At 43.4% G+C, this 24275-nt stretch overlaps 1 protein-coding gene across 5 annotated transcripts in view; it reads left to right on the top strand.

Moving 5' to 3' along the window:
* The window catches only part of shank1 (SH3 and multiple ankyrin repeat domains 1), a 66804-nt gene that overhangs the window by 16318 nt on the left and 26211 nt on the right, over window positions 1-24275 (top strand). For all 5 annotated transcript variants that reach the window (XM_069717549.1, XM_069717548.1, XM_069717547.1 and 2 more), the window contains exons 2-9: window positions 2577-3134; window positions 14334-14537; window positions 15254-15325; window positions 16155-16263; window positions 19034-19188; window positions 20027-20194; window positions 22748-22864; window positions 23272-23349. In XM_069717549.1, the coding sequence (XP_069573650.1) occupies window positions 2628-3134; window positions 14334-14537; window positions 15254-15325; window positions 16155-16263; window positions 19034-19188; window positions 20027-20194; window positions 22748-22864; window positions 23272-23349 (1410 nt within the window). In that variant the 5' untranslated portion in view covers window positions 2577-2627. The remainder of the gene's footprint in view (window positions 1-2576; window positions 3135-14333; window positions 14538-15253; window positions 15326-16154; window positions 16264-19033; window positions 19189-20026; window positions 20195-22747; window positions 22865-23271; window positions 23350-24275) is intronic.

Raw genomic sequence — 24275 nt, 5'->3', positions numbered from 1 at the left:
GGTTCTGTGTGGAGCTGTCCAGAGTGTAGTGGTGCTGAAAATCCTGAATACAGTGTGCCAGAGCCAAGCAGAGGCCTTCAGGGACAGATCTGTTATCTTGCTCACTGGCGCTCTGAAGTGGCTTCTCAGCTCCCTCAGGGACAATGGTGAGAGCCAGAGTGTATGTTTTTATATATATATATATATATATACATGAAGTGCTGATGTCCATAAGGAGTGTCTGTATTGCAGACGTGAGCCGTGTACAGGCGAAGATTATTAGTCCATTGATTTTTTTTTTTTCACACAGCTTCCAGGCACAATTAACAATTTATTTTTCATTCAGCCAGAAACTGCAACGACAGAATTATCTCACATGTATTTTAATAGATTTTTGTTGCTTGTAGTATTTAAATTATTAAAAGATACAGACTTCAGGAGCTTTAGCACAGCAAGATTTAAAGCGTAGGTTTTTGTTTGTGCTGCCCACAAAGCTGCATTGTTTAGCACGACCGAGAAATATGAAAGCACTTGGATGTAACATTGTTATTTTTACGTTCGTATCTGTCGTGAGGCTGAGTTTGTCCGGACAGAGGTGCAACACAGAAAATTACGGAGTCATTTGAAAGTCAAAGACAAGAAAGATAATTTAGCAAAGTTTATGTGTTTGGATGAAGATGTCACGAAGAAAGTGTCCAAAAGAAACATTTTCACCTGCTGGATTTTGATATTTCCTGCGTATAAATAGCACGAATCAGTTGACATCATTATACTCGGGTCTCCTTGGTACAATATTTGCAAAAATACAGTATTAACTGTCTTCTGACGTCCTTTACATCTATAGAAAAAAGAGGTTTCTCTCTTTAAGGTTTTATTCTCAATCTTAGAGTGTAAATTCAGCCTCAATAATGCTGCTTTTCATGGTTGTTAATTTACATATTATACTGTGTGGTACTCGCCTCTAAAGTACTACAATACTATGCCCTTAGAAAGCTATTTCAGTATAGTAATAGTATGTGGCGTAGTAGCTGGTGTGTCACAGAGACAGGAAGTCTCTGAAGGTTCAGACATCTACAGGCGACGGGATTCTTGAGTCTGGAAGCTGAAAAATTAACAGCAGAAGGAGGTTCATTCATTTGTGAGGTGTGAAGAGATGTCATCATGTGACGAGGATTAGAAGCTGTGCTTGAAGTGGGAAAAAGATTAAAAAAAAAAAAAGGAGTGCCAGTTATTCCCCTTATTCACATGTTGGCCGTCAGCAGAGTCATGAAGTGTTGAATTCTGAATTTCTACGGTGAATAAAAGACTCTTGGAGACTTACGACATTGACTTATTTAACCATTTGAATTATTGGAATAAAAAGAGGAGGTCAAACCTGTTATGTGGCTGGACCGTGTATGAAACACCAACGGGCTTTTTATTTTAAACGAGGGGCTTTTAATTTGTAACAGACACAGGAAGTTGTGGCATTCAGCAGACTAGTAGTGACTTCAACTGTTTTGTTTTATAAACTCTGGAGGTCATTCAGGTCGTATTAGCTGGTTGAATACTTGATGTGTGCATACATTTGGGGAAATAAACAACATTGTTCATAATGAAATAAATAAATCTTCACATACTCGGTTTGTTTTGGATTTAAACTGAATTCTAGCTGCATGTATTTTTGCTAATGTTACATTAACTCCTCAGTGCGAGCAGAGATGGTAACGTTAGCTTGCTTTTTCTGGCCTGCGTTTAGTGCTGGTTGGTTGGTCAGTTAGTTAGTCGGTTGGTTGGTTGGTTGGTTGGTTAGTTAGTTAGTTAGTTAGTTAGTTAGTTAGTTAGTTAGTTAGTTCGTTCGTTCGTTCGTTCGTTCGTTCGTTCGTTCGTTCGTTCGTTCGTTCGTTCGTTCGTTCGTTCGTTCGTTCGTTCGTTCGTTGGTTGGTTGGTTGGTTAGTTAGTTAGTTAGTTAGTTAGTTAGTTCGTTCGTTCGTTCGTTCGTTCGTTCGTTCGTTCGTTCGTTCGTTCGTTCGTTCGTTCGTTCGTTCGTTCGTTCGTTCGTTCGTTCGTTCGTTCGTTCGTTCGTTCGTTGGTTGGTTGGTTGGTTGGTTGGTTGGTTGGATGGGATTTGGACTTTTTGTAGCTCTGCTTGTGTTATCATCTGCTGTCTTTGTGTGCTGTTGGAGAACAACATTATATTCATGAAACTCTCTTTAGACTAGCTGCCGACATAAAAAAAAAAAAAAAAAAAAAGGAGGCAGGCGAGAACAGGAACAGGTGAGCGTCACGTAGTGCCTCCTGGGAAATGTAGTTTATTTAGGGCCTTTGTGAATCACCCAGATAACCTGATATGGAGAGAACAGAAAAGAGTTCCAGCAGCTCGTGAGAGAAAGTCCCGGAGCACCAAAGAGTAATATGTAGAAGTGTGAGTACAGGCCCGCATCGAGCACTAGTTATAGAGGTACTGCCTGTTTGTCTGTTCCCATAGAGACCAGAGTTTTTATACGAGGGATGTTGACGGACCTGGACACAGCTGGAGAATAATTCTGCTGATAAACTTCACCTTCCTCATCAGTTTGTCTCTGTTCTGATCGAGTGTCTCTTCTCCTCCCGTGCAGGGTCTATCTGAGAACGATGGTGTTGCCACTGGTACCGCCATCTCTGTCGCCATGACGATGCCGTTTAGCCCCCTGTCCAGCGACGAGGAGCACCAAAGGATGCTGGGAAACAATCGACATCTCTACCCCGGGGCAGAGGACGAGGAAGAGGAGGAGGAAGAGGAGGAGGAAGAGATGGAGGAGGAAGAGCGCGATGACGTAGGGGAAGAGGAGGAGAACGGCGAGCTGGAGGGGGAGGAGGAGGACGAGGAGGAGGAGATGATGGAGGAGGTCAGGCGAGGAGGCCTGTCGAGGGGGGGCAGGGGCGAGGGACACAGGCAGTCCGGGAAACTGGCGGGACGACCCGCCGGGGACAGACAGATGCGGGCGGGGAACCCTGGACACACAACAAACCCCTACTCGTCCAATCCCGGACCAACGCAGCAGCAGCCGGCCAATCAGATCCAGCAGCAGCAGCAGAGGAGGCTGAAGGAGCGCAGCGGCAGCTCGGTGCCATCTGAGGACGCCCACATCGCCATGATGGTGTTTCGCATTGGCATCCCAGACATAAAGCAAACGGTCAGTTGCTGTCGCCGCACACACACACACACACACACACACACACACACACACACACACACACACACACACACACACACACACACACACACACACACACACACACACACACACACACACACACACACACACACACACACACACAGAAACAACCACTGACAGGTTCACAAACAGGACTGGCTGACTACATTTCCCATCGGCCTCAACGATGGGTGACCAGGTGTCCCTCTTTGCGTGGGACTGCACAGCATTTCTATCCCTCGTCCTCTTGATTGACTCCAGTTTTCAAAAGTCTTGCAGTTAGGATTGACGCTTTCACTAAAATCTGGACGTGCAGTTGCTACGGAAACGTTCCCCCCGAAACCCAAAGACGGTTGGCAGACAGGTTGGCGAAACAGCAGCTGAAGTAGCTCAGGTTTACCGCACCGTGCAGCCTCCCAGTCAGGTCAGGAAACTGTGACGGCAGCACCGCGTAGAAAACGTTTACTGTGTAACTTCAGCTTCCTTCGTGCATTCTGTATTTACTGTCCGTGGGAGTTCGGGAAGATAGACAATACAGATGCGCTTGTTCAAGTCCTTCACATGCAGAAAAGGGACCAAATTATGTTTTAAATTGGATAGACAGCAACATTTCAGACGACCTCTCGACCCCAGTGTGTTACTGCTCCTTTAAAAGCAAACAAACAAACAACAAAAGAGACAGATTTTCACCATTTTGACAGCACGTTAGGAAAAAACACCATAAAAATGCACCTGAACTGATCATTGAGTGGGTGTTAGAAGTTGGATACGTGGATAGATTTCCTCTTGCAAAGTAAAAACCTCAATCAAAAGAAACAGAAAGTTTTAAAGATGCGACAACAAGGAAGCCGCCAGGACTTCAAAAGAAGCGTTTGTCACCTCGGGTTTTTCTGTAGAACATTTCTGCCTCCGTACTGACTCGACGTACGGCCGTCTGGGACTTTGGACAGCGGCGGGTTTGTCTTCCGTGACCTCGAGGACGATCGTCTCATCACCCATCTGAGCAGATGTGATCAGTTCAGTCAAACCAGGACACGCTGCAGGTCTCAGAGCATCGGCCGCATTGCTCTCTCTCTGCATCACCAGCAGAAAAACTGAGAGAAGTGCAAATACTTGTCAGCAAAGTAACTGATCTGAGAGAAAGACTTTCAAGGTGACCCAGCTTCCACAGAGGAAGAAGAGTGAGGCAAAGAGAGAGAGAGAGAGAGAGAAGAGCCAAAATGTGTGTGAGAGCAATCAGGATATGTGGGCAAGAATTTGATTTAAAAAAAACAAAAAAACACTACAAGCAGAAAAAAGGATCCAAAGAGAGTCAAAGAGAGCGAAGCTGGAGTGAAGAGAGCTGCTGGCTTAATGTTGCCAAAGAGCTTTTAAATGGTGCAATAAAACACGCCGTGAAAAGCCCTCTTTTTTCTGGGGAGGGTCGTTCAGAGTCATTGATGGACCGATCTGCCGTCGCTCTCCGTTTCCCAGATGCGGTCTTCTTACATCAACTCCATCAGGAGTGTTTCTAAACCACAGACTCCATATAAAAGTGGATGTGAGCTTCCGGCTCTGAAAAAAGAGGCAGATGTGAAAGTGTCTTCAGCTGCAACACCAGCGAGTGCCACTAGAGGTCGGCTCCACAAAAGCCTCCGACTCCATAGACTCCCATTCAACTTCTCTCGTAACATTTTCAGTCAATAAAATGTCTCTATGATTTAGTGAGTCAGTTTTGCTGGTTTAAGTCGCGCCTTCTTTTTATTTTTATTTTTTTCTGCTGTCCATCTGAAAATAAACTTCAACAATCCGTTTTTGGGGGCGTGTCTGTTTGATTGACAGGCCTGTGGTGCAGTCAGGTTACGGCTATCCGTGAGCAGGATGTCGTATCGTTGGGTTTCTAATCAGTCCAGCTCGCCCAAATATGGTCACGTCCGGCTCTCCAAACCGCTCCGAACTAGTGAGATGGCGACGGCCAAATTCTATAACTCGAGGCTTCGTAACGGGCGTTCGCAAACCAACGGGTGACGTCACCGCTGCGTTGCCGCTTGGTCTAAACGGACTTCACGGCTGCACAGTTACAAACGCTGCTCTCCTGCACTTTAGCAACACATACAAATTTAAACATTAGACATATTTCTGCCTTGTTTTCTCCTCTGATGAGGGATCGGTTTCCTCCATTCAACCTCCTGCGATGTGCTCATTGATCGCTTCACAAATCATCAGCAGGAACATAAAGCTGCAACAGAAATAAGCGTGTTTGTTGCTGCCTGTGTATGTACGCATGTCCATATTTTATATTTACCATCGCAGTGCACTATAAATGCCTCACTCAACGCTTCTTCCTCCCTCTTACTGCCACGTGATTTATTATTGATCTGTGCATGGGTGTTTTCAGCAGCGTGTGTGTGTGTGTGTGTGTGTGTGTGTGTGTGTGTGTGTGTGTGTGTGTGTGTGTGTGTGCTTGCTTCTGTGTTTTTTAGATCCACCCCTAAATAATGCATTTTCCTCTAACAAATCAGCATCAAAGTTTCATTGTGAAGAAGATGGATAAATGTGATTGCGGGGGACGAGAATGCTCGCTGGCAACCTGGGGGTCAAAAAACTTGATAAATTTGACAGTCACATAAAGGTAGATTCACAACAGATGGAAAAACGGTGGAGACGGAGAGCAGATGAAAGTACAGAGAAGACAGAGATAAAGGTAAATGAAAGTAGACAGAGGTGGAAGTAGATCAAAGCAGATGGAAGGTAGCAGAGAGGTAGTTAAGGCCTCCGAGTTAGAGATAGATTCAGATGGATAAAGTTAAACAGACAAATAAATAAAGGTGGAATGAGACATAAGTTACACAGAAATAAAACAGGCACTTCAGGGAGGGTTTGAATACAGACTGATGTCGACTTTGAAGCAATATTTTACTTTGATTTTCTGTATCTTTTGCATTTACGTTTATAATTTGTAAAAAAAACAAAAACAATACATGTCCTGTAATAAGTACTGTCCTCAAGATTAATTAAGAAATTCAACTTATATCCTCATAAACATTCAATGTTGCAGTCATCCCTTAAAGGTTCAATATTTTACACTTTTTCACATTTTATTTTCAGTTTTTAAAATGATTTACACAAACATAAAAATCAAAGCATTCCTGGACTTTAGCTACGTATTTACAGTCTTTAAGTCTTTCATCTTTTGTTTTTGCCTCCAAATATTTTTTTTTGTGAAAATGTGCAAAATAAATTAAGTGAATATATTTGAAAGTAATTGAATGCCAATGGATTTCGCTGATTTGCTAGATATGCTGTTTATTAATATATTTCTTGTTTTTCTTTTTTACACAAAGTTTTCTAAAAGGCTTGTCATCATAATCTTACAATAATCAGTTTTACAGATGAGCCGGACACAAATATGCAATTTCTACTAAATAAGAACAGTTTAATGGTATTAATTCAATTTAGTTCAATTTATTGGTATTAATGTGCACTTATTTATGTCTTATTCATGTTACATTTATAATGTCTTCATCTTCTCTGGTCCATGATTAACTGTGTAAAGATAAACATTAAGCAATGACAGGACTAAAACATGACCTCATAGACTTCCTGCCAAGACGCAGCGACTCTCCCGAGGTCCTTAAAGTTATAACCCGCCGTCGTAGCTCTGACATTTATTCTGTCTTCCTCCTGCTGTCATCATATCCTGCCTCTACCTTCCCACGGCCATTTTTTATTTCCCTTCTCTCACTGTCACCTTGTTCTTTCAAAATAAAACCCCGTGATATTCGCTTTTATTTTTTCCTTCTGGTCCTCCTCTCACTAATATCCTTTTACACTCCCAGTACATCAGGCCTGTTCTACATGTCAGCTAATTCATCCCACAATAAACTCTAATTGGTTGTTAATTGTGTTGTAATGAGACGAGGGAGTTTACTGTGAAATGCAGATGTTATGAATCGAGGGAGGATGACGGAGTGACGACATGCAGGAGGATTCTCGTAAACACACACAAACACCGTTAATTGTTCGACTCATTTTTTTGAGGCAGAAATGTTGCTCTGATGTCGGATAATCACCAATCAGTCACGTGCATCTCTGAAATGATGCATTTGATGCATCTGATTACAGACTGACCTGCGGCAATTGACTTTGATACGGCAATTTCTATCACGTCTCCAGTGGGGCTGCTGCACGTCCAACTGCATTTACACTCGAGTCAGAGGAGATGTCTTCATTTAGAGCCTGAGGTTTATTTTTTGGGAGGCTAAAATTACTTAATAAAGAATAAATATTGTGTGAAGGAAGATATTTTGTTCATTAGTCCTCATTTAAAGGCACTTAACGGCATAAAGAAAACAGCTCGGACTGTGGAGTTTTATCTTTCTTTCTGGAGCTCGAGCATTAAACTCGAAGTGCATTTGTGTTTTGACTGACTGCTTGAGGAACCTCCTTCCACAGTTTTGTGTGGATTTGCAGGTTATTTGAGGAAACATGACAAAAGTTAACATCTCTCCTCAGAGAAGGAACATGTGGGGGATGCCTCCCTTCTCCACATTTACCTTCACGCTTTAAAACTCTCGTAATAGAGCCGTGCAGGCCGGCAGGATCTCTGTCAAGTCAGTGTCAATCAAGACACACACACACACACACACACAGAGAGAGAGAGAGAGAGAGAGAGAGAGATCTATCAGTCCACTACAGTATCCAGCAGCATCATCTATCTATTATCTGGCGTCTCAAAGAGACAGGCAGGTCACGGTGTTATGCAGAATATTATTTTGCACTGCGACAGTCATTTCTTATTTCTACCTGCGAAAGGTCAAAGCACTTGTGGCGTATCAAAACTGTGTTGAAGAAAAACTCATTATTCAACCCCTCGGCGTTCCCACAGTTTCTGTGATTCAAGATCAGATGTGTGGCCGACATTTGGTTGAAGTGTTTTCAGAGATCGTATTCATATTGTCTTATTTGTAATCTTATTTTTATAAAACGCGGACGGATGGGCACCTTAATGTGATCCATATTTACATTTATTGCGACCTTTATAAAGCACTAATGTGTTGAATTTAGAAGGATTTACTGGCATGAACGGGTACCGGAGGTGGTGAGGGGTGTTCAGTTGGTTGCAATCCGCAGCCTCACCACCAGGTTTCTCTAAATCCTACTGACTGCTCCTTTAAATGACGGTTTGGCTGAATGAACGTCCCGACGTGCTTTCACTGATCTCGTCAGTGAAGGTTCACTTACTAACATCTGTAACATAACTCCAATCATACTTAACGCACATTACGTAACCAATCTGCCTTTTTAACTTAAACCGTGATCTCTTCCGAAAAGTAACTGTTTTTTTTGTGTGTGCCTATTCTTACCAAACTGTGGTTAACTATGTGTTTATTATTGTTACCATGACAACAAAGGTCCGGTACTGCTGTGGCTAGTATTCTCCAGAGGTCAAATATGTCATTTGAGCTCTTTGGACATTCATGTTTGAGGACGCTTTGGGTCCTGTAGAGGGCGCTGAAACACTCATGCAGCTTGTTTGGGAATAGACCTGTCTGGTTGTTTTGGTATGAGGATGTCTGTGTCCTGGAGAGGGCGCTGAAACACCCATATATTACGGGAGTCACCGGAAATAGCTTTATTCTGCCGTTTTGGTATGAAACCGTTGACTCGGCTGTGCTTGTGGATCTTGATACGATCCCTCTTCAACCGGTGGCTGATGTGAAAGGAGCAGCTCCATTAACTCAGTCAGATCTGTTGCATCTGATATGAAACCGTCACAGCGGGTGGCGAAGGCGGTTTCGTTTGCAGGTTTATTAGATTGTCAAACTCGCACACACACACACACACACACACACACACACACACACACACACACACACACACACACACACACACACACACACACACACACACACACACAGTCGAGTTGGCATTTGCCTGCCGAGTGCATTAAACAGCGTGAAACAAATGAGGTTTTTTTTGTTTTTTTTCTCCGCTGTTTGACTTGAGCTGAATTCTTGTAAAACTCTGAAGTAGAAGCAGTGGCCCCTCAGGCAGGATTTGGCCTCACGAAGACACACAGTCTTTCTTTCTTTCTTTTAAATTTCCCAGCGCCTCATCAAGATATGTGAACCACTCAACACTTCAAGACACAGTCAGAGTCCACCGGGCCTCCCTACATCACTGTAGAGGTTGTATGTTAATGGAAGGATGAGCCCCAAAGGTGAATGGAGGCGGCCGAGATAATGGAGAGGGGAGGGGGAGGGAGGGTGTAGCGTGTGAGGGAGAGATGATGAAGACAATGGGAGGAAGAGGAGGGATGAGAGGGATGCTTAAAAGAATTGAATTCACTCTTCCTCTGAACCGCTGCAGAGAGAGAAAGGGGGAGTGCTTCATAGAGAAAGAGATGTAGAGAGAAGTTAGATGACGACACGGCTGTCTTGTGTGTGTGTGTGTGTGTGTGTGTGTGTGTGTGTGTGCGTGTGCGTGCGTGCGTGTGTGTGTGTGTGTGTGTGTGTGTGTGTGTGTGTGTGTGTGTGTGTGTGTGTGTGTGTGTGTGTGTGTGTGTGTGTGTGTTTGGTGGGGGGTTATTTCCCCATAGATCTCATTAAAGGCTGCTAGTCCCGCTGCACTTGGCCTGCAGAAAAAAAGGGCCAGAGGGGGCAGAGATAGAGAAGGAAGACGCAGCGACTCTTTATTTCTGCGTAGATAAGTGACAGAGCTGCTACAGAAAGGGAAGGAGGAGGAGGATAAGATAGAGATAGGCAGCGGAAGATAAAGAGCAGCATGGACACAGTGAGTGGGTGTATGTGAGTGGGAAAGTGTGATCACAGCTTAAGGAGGCAAGACAGAATTTTTTTCGTCTGCATAATGATAAAAAACCACAAGAGGAACAGAAGCACTTAAAGCTGCATTAAGATTTGTTTCATGTCAAACCGAGAACCGTAAGTTATGTAAAAGCCGTGACATTAAATGCATTTATATGTGCATTATAAAGATATTGAGGTAAGGTTTGCCCGCTATGGAAACGTTATATATTCCTGTTTTCTGAAATCTGGATAAACTCTGGATATTCTAGCCGGATGGATCTGGATCTGTTGGCTTGTGAACATCTGAGATGATAAGAAAAGTCTGACTTTGTTGGTAATCCAGCAAAGTCGTGAACGCAGATGAATTCTGACGAACCAAACTGTGTTCATCCCACAGACGCTGTAAACTGCAATACCACCGGGTGCCACTAGAGGTTGGCTCCATAGACTCCCATTCAACTTCTCCCATGAAATTCGAAGCCCATAATATTTTTTTCCATCAGTTATCTCGGTGTTGTTGGCTAAAGTCACTCCTTCTTCTTAGTTTTCTGGAGGTCCATCTGAAAATAATCCCTCATTCATTAGAAAAGAAGATTCAAGAAGACCTGTTTTTGGGGGCGTGTCTGTTTGATTGACAGGCCTGTGGTGCAGTCAGGTTACAGCTCTGTGGGCGGGACTTAGCTCCATAAGGCTCCATAACAGCCGTTCACCAACCAATGCGTGATATCACTTTACTTTAAGTATTTTTTTGCTGCTTTAATCTTCAACACTACAACGTTTCAGAGGCCGATATTACACTTTTTAATCCACAACATTTACAGCCAGTTATTAATTACTTTTCTCATTAATAAAATAAAATAAATATTGTTTTCCTGAAGATTAAACCTTTGGGTTCCAATATTTTCTGCACAAGTACTTTTACTTTGCTGATAATACTTCATAAAATATATGAATTTTACTCTTCATGGGGTATTTTTTGGTCCTCTTGGTATTTATTTATTTTTAATACATTTTGAAACAATCTCGCCGTTGAACTCAGACATGGACAGATTTCTCTGCCCTTCAGAGGACACTCCGAGCACTCGACTGCACAAGTGCACAATTGGAGGATACGTTTGCAAGGCTGTCTGTGTTGTCAATAAAGCGCAGAGTACAGGCTGTGCTTGTTTCATCACTAACAGCACAGAAATGTCTGTAATATGAAGAGAATTGGAGAGAAAACTGTCTGTTTACCGAACCGAGTTACATTTCGAAGGCCTGATGAGGATGATGAATGTGACATGAGCCCTAATTGGCCGGCTATGAGCAGCTGGAGGATCAATCATTTTTCCTGGAGGTATATACAGATCAATAAGAAATATGGCTGCTTCAGTAAAATCTTCCACCAACGGGAGGAATTATTACTCATTTGTATTTCCAATTATTATATATTATACATTATTTATAATAGTATTATGGCTGATTGTGTGAGTATTCTTCCTGTATGATAAAAGAATCCTTAACCTTGACTCTCTCCCGCTGTGATTGTGATTCATTTTTGAGTGTTTGCTTGCTTCCTTTGATGGCACTGTGAGTGCAGTGTGTTGGCTTGTGTGTTCATGTGCGTGTGTGTGTGTGTGTGTGTGTGTGTGTGTGTGTGTGTGTGTGTGTGTGTGTGTGTGTGTGTGTGTGTGTGTGTGTGCGTGCGTGTGCGTGTGAGAAACCTAATCTAATACAAACAGACACACCTCTTCATCCTCTTGCTCTCTCCTGCACTCAAAATCGTAGACATTCCCCTCCCTCTTACTCCGCTCAATTTTTCCACGCTGCTGCAACACACACACACACACACACACACACACACACACACACACACACACACACACACACACACACACACACACACACACACACACACACACACACACACACACACGAAAACCCATGCACAAGGGGATGCACATGCTCACACACAAGCGCCCGCACACCCTCCCAGTACCCCATCTCCTAGGGAACACAGGGATGTCTCTATGGCAACAAGCAGCTTGCTCCACTAATGAACCGGTTGCCGTGGCGACCGGGTTGGCTGTGCACTAACGGAGATACTGAATAAAATAGAGGGAGAAAATGTTATGCTACTCCTCTGCACAAACCCCCGTGCACGTTTTTTTTGAACATTTTTTTTATCTCTTTCTTTGTAGGAGACACACACACACACACACACACACACACACACACACACACACACACACACACACACACACACACACACACACACACACACACACACACAGAACCGTGTGTCAGCGTGTGTTTGTGAAAAGAGATTAAGATGAGTGACAATTAATGAATGAATGTGAGAAGAAGTGTTGGCTACAGATGAGAGCTCCTCCAGCAGCGCGGTGAGGCCGGGGTTCCTGCAGCTGGCTGAGAGCTGTGTGGGCCGATCATCACGCTGCCGCCTCAAGGTCAGAAAGCAACCCAACTCCACTCTGGCCAAGAAGAGGGAGCGCGGTAGGGAGAGGGAGGTGTGTGTGTGTGTGTGTGTGTGTGTGTGTGTGTGTGTGTGTGTGTGTGTGTGTGTGTGTGTGTGTGTGTGTGTGTGTGTGTGTGTGTGTAGGGGGGGGGGGGCAGTGCCAAAAACCTTGTCAGCCATCTGTGTAGTGAGTTACGCTCCACTTTGCTGACTGAGCCTCTGAGCCGCTATACATTTATTCACGACCCCACCGGAGACACTTAGAGCTGCACCAAACTGACATTCACATCCTCCCTGATAACTGAGGCCGCTGGGAATCACCCACTTTACTCTGGCGCTGGCTCCCCCTTCTGGCGCAGCGGGGGAACAGGTCCACTGTCGCTGCAGTCGGTGAGCACATCGTCCGCCTCAGAGATCCACTGAAGTGCAGCGGCTCCGAGCTTTTTAGGGTCACGGCATCTCCGAGGCATCCTGAGACACGTTTAATACACGTTTAATCATCTTTTTATCCAGACATCTGTGGATCTGACTCGCCCACCTAAAGCTGAAACCTGACTGCACCAGAGGCCTGTCAATCAAACAGACCCCCCCATCATACCTCTTTTCTGAGGCCTAATATCTAATGAATGAGGGATTATTTTCAGATGGACTGCCAGATAACTAATAAGAAGGATTGACTTTAGTGAATGACACCAAAATGACGTATTAACTTTGTATTTCATGAGAGAAGTTGAATGGGAGTCTATGGAGCCGGAGGCTTTTTGGAGTCAACATCTAGTGGCCGTCAGTGGTATTGCAGCTCGAGGCACTTCTGTATTGGCTTTATTTTTCCATCCTACGAGTTTCAAAGATGTGACATGAAGAAGAAAGATTAAAATTGTGAAAGTTCTGATTTCTTTTTTTTAACTGTTTCATATTTTTTAATTTTCTTTCTCATCTCTTTGGAGCCTCTAACAGTTACTTTATTAAAGCTGTTGTATGGGAAATCTTTTGCTGGAAATGCTGTTTTTGGTGAGCAGTCACAAGCCCAAAACAGTGTGTTGTATTTTATAAGCTTTTCATGTGTTTCATGTAAAATCTTAATCTGAAGAGTAACTAGTACCAGCTGTGAAATAAATGTCGTTGAGTTTCCCAAAACTGCATTTAACTGAAGAGCTTGAGAAAATGATCTCAGCACCGACTTATCTGCTTTCGTTCCATTTGTCCCATATGAGGCGGACTGCAGCTCCTCAGGCGGGTTTAGCTCTTCACAGGTTCAATTATCTCATTTCATAATTTTTTTTTCTTCTATCCTCTGACGTTTCTATATGTATGAAAAGTTGTGAATCCTTTTGTCTGTTTCTTTCTTTGAGATTCACTAAAGAAATACAATTTTTTTCTCTGAAGATTAATGTGTATGATAAACACAGTCCAGCTGCATGTTATTTTTTGGTTCATCTATTGGTGGGTTTAAATATGACCAATGCATGGAAATTTATCCACCAACGCCATAGCAGGTGCTCTCTGAGCGGTCCAGTTGAGAACAGCAGCTGATGAAGCAGCACGGCCGTCTCCTTCAGAAGTCAGGTTGGTTGTTAGCCAGTTAAAATTACAAGATCCTGCTGTTATATAGTTTATTTAAATATAGAATATAGAAAATTCAATATGCATGAACAAAATAACCCAATCAGGTGTTCAGCAGCAACTGAACCCTTTATAACCCCTTTAAGCCATCTTACTTAACCCAACACTCTGTTAACAGTATCCCAAAAATAACTGAAATATGACCCGGCATAAACAACCCAGCGTGTTTAATAACCCAGCATATTATTGTGTGTTTTCACGTGTATCTTACATCACATTTGTGGCCTCATTTTATAACCATTTCTTACTGCAATTTGTCATTTAATAAATCACAACTGTTTTAGAAATGAGATGTTCGTCCTTCTGTATCAGAAATGTTTGCGGTTTAATCCGGACGCCACCGTGTGGAAGGCCAAGCAGCAGGTGCTGTGCTCCCTGACGGAGTCTCTGCGAGACGTCCTGAACTACGGTCTGTTCCAGCCCGCCACCGACGGCCACGACGCCAAGTTCCTGGAGGAGGAGAGGCTGCTCAGAGACTACCCACAGTCCTTTGAGAAAGGGGTGCCGTACTTGGAGGTACTTCTCCAGTCTCGTATTGACAAGAGCTGCAAAGAAACTCTTGTGATGTCACTTCTATGTCCTCAAGATGTCAGTGTTGTGTTGTCGTGCAGCAAAAACAGATTGTTGATGCGATTCCTCCGAGAGGAGTTTAATGTAAATGTGCAGTATGTTGAGGAACTGACATGCTTATTTATAACTAGTATATTTTTAAGTGTCACTGATGCACGTGACAAAGTCAAATCCCAGCAAAGAGGCTGGTGTGTTACAGCATTATGATCCGTGTAGTAGGATTAAACTTTTCACCTCACAACGTTTTCCTAACAACATCTACTGTAACCGTGCCTTGAGTTGTTTAAGTTACATAGAACCCTGGTTTATGGTTTATGAATAGAGTTTCATACACACTTCTTTCAGGAGAACTATTTTGTTCCCCTGATCTGTTTAGCGCTACACCAGCTAATCTCTTATCCAGTCTGTGCAGTCACCTTCTTTTCATGCTACATTACGGCCCTAAACCGTTTTTAAAGTGCTGTAAAGCCCGAGCGTTTCTTTCCAAATTCTTGTCCTCAGTGAAAGTAGAGGAGGAAGCTTGTATAACAAACCAGATAAAGCTTCTCGGTACAATAAATCTGCAGGCCCCAGTTTGTGGATCTAGGCCAAAAGCGGAGTGAATTGAGGACAAAGGCCCTCTGAGTTGGGATTAACTCTTCGTTCCCTTTTCTCTTTTTTAGTTCCGTTATAAGACCAGAGTGTACAAACAGACCAACCTGGATGAGAAGCAGCTGGCCAAACTGCACACGAAGGTATGAAAGCCATCTTCCTGATCCCTGACATGAGATCCCGCACAGTCTGAATGACCTGAATTACTGAACACTGTACAGTAAGCATGACTGCGCAGGTGTTAAAAATGCATTTGTGCGTGTGCATATTTTCCATTCATGCAAACTTCATTTGACTGTATCACATCTTGCACATTGAGGTATTGTGCTTGATACAGACCGTTGACTGGATATGAAAGTGCACGCAACTTCTGGTCTGTCAAATCAGGCCCATGCTGAAGTGCCTTAAGCTGCAATACCACCGAGTGCCACTAGAGGTCGGCTCCAAAAAGTCTCCGGCTCCATTGACTCCCATTCAACTTCTCTCGTAAAATTCGAAATCAATAAAAAGAAATTACGAGATATTTTGGTTTTGCAAGCTAAAGTCACTCCTTCTTATTCATTTTCTGGTGGCACGTTTTGAAAATAGTGCCGTCATAAATGAGAAAATCAGCTCCAAAAAGACCTGTTTTTGTGGGCGTGTCTGTTTGATTGACAGGCCTGTGGTGCAGTCAGGTTACAGCTATCGGTGGACGGGACGTAGTATCGTCAGGTTTCCAATCAGATCAGTCAGCTCCACCGCTGGCTCCTCCCCCAGCTTGTCCAAATATGGTCACTTCCTGCTCCAAACCGCTCCGAACTAGCAAAGATGACGACGGCTTCATTACGGTTGTTCACAAACCGACGGGTGGCGTCACCGCTGGGAGACGCTTGTGTCTGACATAAAGCTAACATTAGCTTTACAATGTTTACTTCTACTTTTAACTCTCCTTTTTCATTATTCATTAAATAATCGTCTTCTCTCCACCCGCAGGCCAGCCTGAAGAAATTCATGGATTACATCCAAACCACCGCTGTGGACAAGATGGTCAAGTTCTTAGACAAGGGCCTGGATCCCAACTACCAGGACGCTGATACTGGCGGTAAGGAGGGCTGCAGAGCCTTCGCCGTTTCACACTTTGGACAAAATGTCTTTACTCGGTACTATGTGTCGTGCCGTTATTTGAAAGCACAGTTTACAAAGACAATATCAAGACATTCATGAGATGAAGGTAAAAGGAGGGGGGGTGATGACCCCTCAGGACCAAACATCCACTGTGAAAGTGGGCTTGCAACTGAATTAGCACGTGTTGTGACCCGAGGCTCTGCTGTATGAACTCAACCTTTAAACTGTCTACAGACCTCCTCCTCCTCCTCCTCCTCCTCCTCCTCCTTCCACTTTCTGCCTTCAGCCCTGCAGTCTGTCGGCCTCACGCTCTGCGAAGGATCTGAGCTGCTCACAACTCGCTGGCTTTTCTCAGATCCTGTCAGTGCTCCGTGTGTGTGTGTGTGTGTGTGTGTGTGTGTGTGTGTGTGTGTGTGTGTGTGTGTGTGTGTGTGTGTGTGTGTGTGTGTGTGTGTGTGTGTTCATTTACAGTTTGGGTGTAGCTGCTCTGTGTCGCTGCAGCCGTTCAGGCAGAAAGTGTCAAAACACAGGAAACACTGGTGTGAATCACACTCCCCCTGCAGAACACAGGGGGGCGACAGAGAGCCCCGAGGAACGGGGACGGGGTCAAGTTCACCACTGTCCTGCATCACCTCTTCTTTAAACAACACTCTGTAAACGTTTGGGAACTGAGGAGACCAGTTTCTGGAGTTTTGAAAGTGAAATGTGGTCCCATTCTTGGCTGATTTCAGCTGCTCCACAGTTGTCAGTCTCCTTTATCCTATTTTTTTGTTTCATGATGCTCCAGATGTTTTCAATGGGTGACAGGTCTGGACTGCAGGAAGGTCAGTTTAGTACCTGGACTCTTCTACAACGGAGCTATGCTGTTGTTATACGTGGAGAAAGTTGTTTGGCATCCTCACAACCTTTTTAGAAACAGGGTTGATTGGCGGACACTGATTTCTACCCTGTAGTAAACTTTGCGGAGTCAGGTACAGGAAATGACTCTATTACTTAATTAAAGAGAGCAAAGTAACAAAATTTCATTTGATTTTTTTTGTCAACACAACTCTTGCATTAATCCCGTAACACTCACCGACTCTGAGTAAAACACTGCTGCTGTTACTTCACTCTCAATCATCGTTTTGATGACAACAACTAAAGCAGCAGCACCTCCTTATTTTGTAAAATATCTGAACACTATTTTCATTGTAAGAGAGCAACAAACAATTTTAGTCGTTTACATAAAAAATAAGAAAAAGAGGGTAGATGGTAAGCTTAGGTTTGCAAAAAACCTCGATCAAGCTGTGTGTTTGGTATCAGCAGAAATTGGTGGTTGTAGCTTGATGTTTGGACATTAAAAAGCAGCATTCGGTGTGCGCCGGCAGGAAAAGAGCCACTCTGCTCTGAGACATCCCCTCCATCGTTAACACTTTTTTACATCTGACCCGTCTCCCCGACTCTCTCCACACTTTCCAGAAGCCTCACAGTGGATGCCTTTAATACAACATAAAATAATTCTGCCAGATTGAGCCCGGCTCCGGTCAGGAGCGGCTCACTTCCTGCTGAACGGGGGGGGGATTCCCTAAATCCTCCTAACGTGCTGCTTCAGAGGCAGTGCCGTGAACCAGCCCCCCCAAAAAAGAGATTCACAGAAGCTGTTCAGAGATTAAAAAAATAAATAATTAAAAGCCAACAGTCCTTTTCTTCAATGCCAAAAAAAATTCCTGTCACCATGGCAGCCAGCGCTCTCTTACTGGGAAAACTTTGAATGTTCTCACTCTTCCACTGTAGGTGCCATTGAACTTCTGCTGAAGTGGGCAGAGTGTGTGAAGAGTGTTGTGACGCAGCGTTGCTTTTATTTTGAAATAAATCCATTGGGTTTCTTTGTTGCTTGTATTGGATGTCTGTGTAACGGCAAAGTCTCGCTGCACTGGCAGGGACACTTTGAGCCTTTAGCTGGAAGCCAACATTTCTACCTGGAGGATGAAACCGGTCTAAAAGGCTTTTTTCTTTTTGGCCTCTGACGTTTTAGCATAAATGAATTTGCAGGAAGTAACTGATTCATCTCTGCATGTCCAGCTGAAATCTAGAGAAGCTGTGCTACAAACAAATTCGCCTGAAAATATCTCAAATTTTCTTGTCTAAAACAGTTGAATAGGGATCTGAAACTAAGGACCAGATCCAGGACTCCACCTGTTCAAAATGTATTTGCTTAAAGTGGCCAAAAATACATGTTTGGCATTCATTTCCTTGCTATCTTATAGAGCAGAGGTTCCCAAACTTTTCAGACCATGTAACACTAACAAACCAAATTTTGGGTATTGGCTTTTACTATCTTGCTAGTTCAGAGCGGTTTGGAGCAGGAAATGACCATATTTGGACGAGCTGGGGGAGGAGCCAGCTCTGACTGATCTGATTGGAAACCTGACGTCCACCAATTAGAGTAAATAATTATACTGTATGATGTCATACAATCACTGCGAGTTAGATTAGTGGAGATTCTTTGTAGTGTGTGTTTTGGAGAGAAAAAATAAATATACATATATCCATCCATCCATCCATCCATCCATCCATCATCATCTATACCCGCTTTATCCTGAACAGGGTCACAGGGACAATAATAATGAAAAGAGAAAGCTGCTATTCTCCTGGAATCCAAACAAGGAGCGAACAATCCAGCTGTGGGCCCTAAATAATCATATTTGTAGACTCCTCTTCTGTTCCAACCATTAACAACCACATCCCCATCTGTGTGTGTTCTCCAGAGACTCCCCTGTCGCTGGCAGTGCAGTGCGAGCCAGGTGGAGGTGAGGCCATCCGGGTCCTGGTTGACGGAGGAGCTCACATCGACTTCCGTGCCAAAGATGGACTCACACCGCTCCACAAGGCCGTTCGAGGCCACCGCCACACCGCCCTGCTGGTAAACACGCACACATCTTGTTTTTCCTGTCGTACAGAAGCTGTTATCTAACTGTTAACGAGGACGAGGTTTCATTTCTTTTTAGCATTAAAAGAAGAAAATCCAACTTACACCAAAGTTTTATATTCACAAGATGGATATTTACCCTGAAACTGATAACAGCTTTATCTTTATTTGTGTTATTGTGTAAGTAAACAAACAGACCGTCCCACTCAGCAGTCCACACACACACACACACACACACACACACACACACACACACACACACACACACACACACACACACACACACACACACACACACACACACACACACACACACACACAACGCACGCAAACAAAAATACTCCATTATTTTATTCAACAAGAGAAAAAAATGAATAAAATATCCCATTTAAATCCAGACCACCTGGTTTTTAAAGGCGACCACCACATTTACATTTTAGGCGTTTGTCCCGATTTTCAGCTGCAGGTACCTGCGGAGGAGAAACTCATTCAGGCCGAGATAATTACATGTCTTACATTTTTACAGTCCATGTTTTTTCAGAGAAAAGAAAATCTGCTAAACTGCACAAAGATGTGCGTCAGACTCTGATTGAATACATAATTTCTTTGTAGTCTGAGGTGTTGCATGACCTCCGTGAACCCCCGACGACGTGTTGAGTTAAACTCGAAGTTGGACACCACCTTGAGATCTTTGTTTTCTTATTGTTTTGACTCATACAACATTTAAAATCGTTATTATTCCACTGCGTTTCGTTTCAAACTCACCTTCTCTTCTCTTTATTATCAAGATCTGAAAGCAGCCTGTAGATGAGGTGTGATTTTACCGCTGCAGGTCCTGATCTCTCTGGGCGCGTCTCCAGACTACAAGGACCGGCGGGGGCTGACGCCGCTGTACCACACTGTGCTGACAGGGGGCGACACCTCCTGCTGCGAAACACTGCTTTACCACCGCGGCAAGCTGGGCATCAGGGACGAGAACGGCTGGGACGAGACACATCAGGTAAATGTGTGCTTGTATATATACATGTATAAATAATTGGAGTTGAATTTGATGTAATATGCCGTATAATGTTGTTTTTGTACCGTACCGTAAAACCACGGATAGTCGCGCACTTAAAATCTGAGCGGCGGCTAGCTTGACCGAGTTTTAACACACGACACGGAGCTAATATCGCAGAAATACACGAGTACATCGATATCTTTTTAAGACAGATATCTTAGTTACAACAATACTGAGCTAGCTAAGCAGTTTTTTGTTTCTATGTGTGGTATTTTTGGAGAAATCACACCATCTCTAGGGAGCAATAAAATCATCTCTGTTGCTAGGTGGTTGCTAAGGGCGGCCTACTTCCTGGAGTAGTAAGCATTGCATAAGTTACATAAGAGTCGACTGTTCTCACTCATTGTTTTCCAGTTCATAGTCACAACCCATGTGTTGCCGTGGAAACGGAGATCACACTAAGAAAAACGTTTGTATTCTGAGAGCGAATTGCCCAACAACGTGAATACATTTAGATTACCTGATGACTTTTTTGCATAATTGCAATTTTGCGTAATTTCTTTCACTCAAAATGAATGCAGATATTCTCCCGTGTGCTGCGTATACAGTTTAAGTAGTAACACCAAAATCTTTCCGTCCAACGGGGTCGGTGGCCCAGTTTGGGTCGAGATTTTTGTGCATGCACGCGTCACTTTTTAATTTTTTCTGTAATGTGCCAGTGTGCTCTGTGTTCCAGTGTGTGTCTACGTCCAAAAACCTCATTCATGCCATTCAAACACTGACACCTCTCACCCGTCATCCCGCCCGTCATCCCGCCCGTCATCCCGCCTCCATGGCCGCGGCGGTGACGTGGACAGAGAGGGACAATAAAGGTATCGACCTGTTCGACTCTGTGATCACGCACTCTTCATCAGCATCCGTCTCTTCATCTCCATCACACTCTGTGTGTGTGTGTGTGTGTGTGTGTGTGTGTGTGTGTGTGTGTGTGTGTGTGTGTGTGTGTGTGTGTGTGTGTGTGTGTGTGTGTGTGTGTGTGTGTGTGTGTGTGTGTGTGTGTTTGTGTGTGTTCAGAGGGATTTTAAAGTTCACACTGACACTGAGAACCAGCTACATTTTGTACTCTTTAAATTTGCATATTTAAAACTCCCCAACTAGAAGCAGTTCAATTCAATTCAACTTTATTTATAAAGCGCCAAATCACAACACAGGTTATTTCATGACACTGAACACATTAAAGTCCTTACAGCAAGACTTTACAATATTATACGGAGAAACCAACAATTCAACAATTCAACAATTCCCACATAAACAAGGAGGGAAAAACTCCTCTTTAAGGGAGAAAAACCTCCAACAGAGGGAAGAAAAACTCCCTTTAACAGGAAGAAACCTCCGACAGAACCAGGATCAGAGGTGGGCGGAGCATCTGTTAACAGAACCAGGTTCAGAGGTGGGCGGAGCATCTGTTAACAGAACCAGGCTCAGAGGTGGGCGGAGCTTCTGTTAACAGAACCAGGCTCAGAGGTGGGCGGAGCATCTGTTAACAGAACCAGGTTCAGAGGTGGGCGGAGCTTCTGTTAGCAGAACCAGGCTCAGAGGTGGGCGGAGCATCTGTTAACAGAACCAGGTTCAGAGGTGGGCGGAGCATCTGTTAACAGAACCAGGTTCAGAGGTGGGCGGAGCATCTGTTAACAGAACCAGGTTCAGAGGTGGGCAGAGCATCTGCCTCGACCAGTTGGGGTGAGAGGAGAGCAGAGAGAGAAAAGGACAGAATAGAGATAGAAGAGAAGAACTGTTGGTGGCGACGACAAGCGCAGATCAGAGACATGCAGCTCCATGATGGGACATCTGGAAAAGAAAGAACAGAAACTACACGAGTGAAGGAACTGAATGGAGACAACAGACAATAAGAAGAAACTATGGGAGAGAAAAGATGGTGAGGTATGAGTCAGTTAAAGAGTCGGAGGAAAGAAAAAGTTAAACTGTCTTGTGTCGGCCTCCATGTACGTTCAGTCCATTACTTCTATTAATTGAAATCAACTTTTATTTTGTAAAAACTATATTTGCAGTCTAAAACTGACTAAACATGTAACATGATACTCTAAATGCAGTTTAATATTCTACTGACTGATGTAGATGATTTAAGACAAAATGGAAAACTAGAAGCAGTAAAATGTAACTTTTTGTGTAGTTTTGATATTATAATGTGGCTCTAATGAAGGTACTTATTGTTCCAGCTGTGATTATCATTATTATCGGATCTCACTTGTGTTCTCTTCGTGTTTCTCACCCTCTTGAGTTTGGAGTTGGTGTTAATTAAAAATCTGGTGTCACTTTATGACTGTCACCTTGAGCTCCTCTCGGCGTCACCCGTCTCTTCTGCGTCCTCGTTTTCCTCTCTTACTAAACAATAAACCGTTCCTCTTTTACTCTCCTGTACGTCTTGTTTCCTCACTGATTTATTTATTTTGGTTGTTTTTGTTTGGAAAATGCCTTTTCCACATCTTCCCCATGCTCTCTCCTTCCATCTCTCCTCCGTGATGTGTTCATGCACAGGCCTGTCAGAACGGTAACTCGCAGCATCTCGAGCACCTCCTCTTCTACGGGGCCGATTCCTCCTCCCAGAATGCATCTGGAAACACTGCCTTGCACATCTGTGCTCTATACAACAAGGTATTTATCCGAGTGGATGTCGGCTCCACGTGCAGTAAAATATAGATCATTTACCCAGTTCCACCATTCTGAACCTGAAAAACAGTTTACATCCTACAATCATTTTAAACCTTAAAATATGTGTCTAATTCAAGTTTTCAAGAGCAAAGTGAAAAGACATTCCTTTTAGCCGTTTCTGCATAACTTACTTGTAGTCCCACCCTGCTTTGTTTAATAGCATTTTCCATATTATATGATTAATATTCAGCATATTACAAGAAGATGATAGGAGGAAATGTCAAAAGAAAATAATTTTCTATGTGAAGCTTTGCATACTGTGAACACATGACATGCATCTCTATGTAAAGCAGTAAATATTCAGTTATTGTATTAAACTTACATTCATGATTTTATTTATTTTTTTGCAGGAAAGCTGTGCACGAATTCTGCTCTACCGGGGAGCAAATAAAGACACGAAGAACAACAGCGGTCAAACCCCCTTTCAGGTAACGGCTGAGCGCCTGGCTGGGTAATTGTGCGCGTTGTTGGTTGGCTTCATGGTTTTTTGGGTCTTATTAAGTTAACGTAGCAGAAAAAGTGCCAGGGCCCCTAATTTCACTTTCATTGTGATGCACATGGAGGTCCCGGGTGGCGGAGGTGGGGAGGGTGGGGGGCGTGTGACCCTTTAATCTGGATATATTAACTCTGTCAATGCAGAAAAACCCAGCTGAGACCGTCTGTTGTTTTCTCTCTCACATGCACAAACAACAAGGAAGACAACACGGAGAAAAAGCATCTAAATGTGATGAGTTGTGTGCTGACCTGTGAAGTTTGTAAAATAAAAAGCATTTGTGCAGTGGTGGAAAGAAAACGTGAACTCACACGAGAGCACGCTCACATTTTTGTTGTGTGATTCTTTTGCAAGGAAACTGCAAAATCCATTAACCTCTGACTCTGTAGACCGACAGATGATACGACCTGAGACATAATCGACACTTAAATGGACTTTTAAATAATCAAAGGAGGATTTAAATTACTTTGCAAAAATTGCACAAGCAAAGTAACAAAGGAGTCACTGCAATAGTTTACAGTTTGTTTCATCTTTTTGTGCAGAATATCAGTTTTCCTGCATCAAAGGAATAATCTTTATATTTACATTATCAGACACAAATCTTGTAGAAAAAAATAATAATTTAAACAACCCTAAAAAAGTACAAAAACAAAACCATGTTGCTCAAGAGTTCAATATAAAAAGATGAATTGATGCGTTGTGTCTGAAGAAAATTGGAGGTTATAGGTCTGAAGTTACATACGAGGAGATTTAAAGGAGATTGAAGGTTCAGCAAATGCCAGAAAGGGATGCCACAGATAAAATATAAATCTTATAGTTTCATAATTTCAAATGCTGCATGACATCTCTTTGGTTTTTTTT

Source organism: Brachyistius frenatus, unplaced genomic scaffold (genome assembly GCF_029030835.1).
Source record: "Brachyistius frenatus isolate BFR_SWC_R1_liver_20210118 unplaced genomic scaffold, ASM2903083v1 Contig_176, whole genome shotgun sequence".
NCBI classification, from domain to species: Eukaryota; Metazoa; Chordata; class Actinopteri; family Embiotocidae; genus Brachyistius; species Brachyistius frenatus.
The sequence above is the reverse complement of the archived record's forward strand: the minus strand, read 5'-3'. Positions and strand labels throughout refer to the sequence as shown.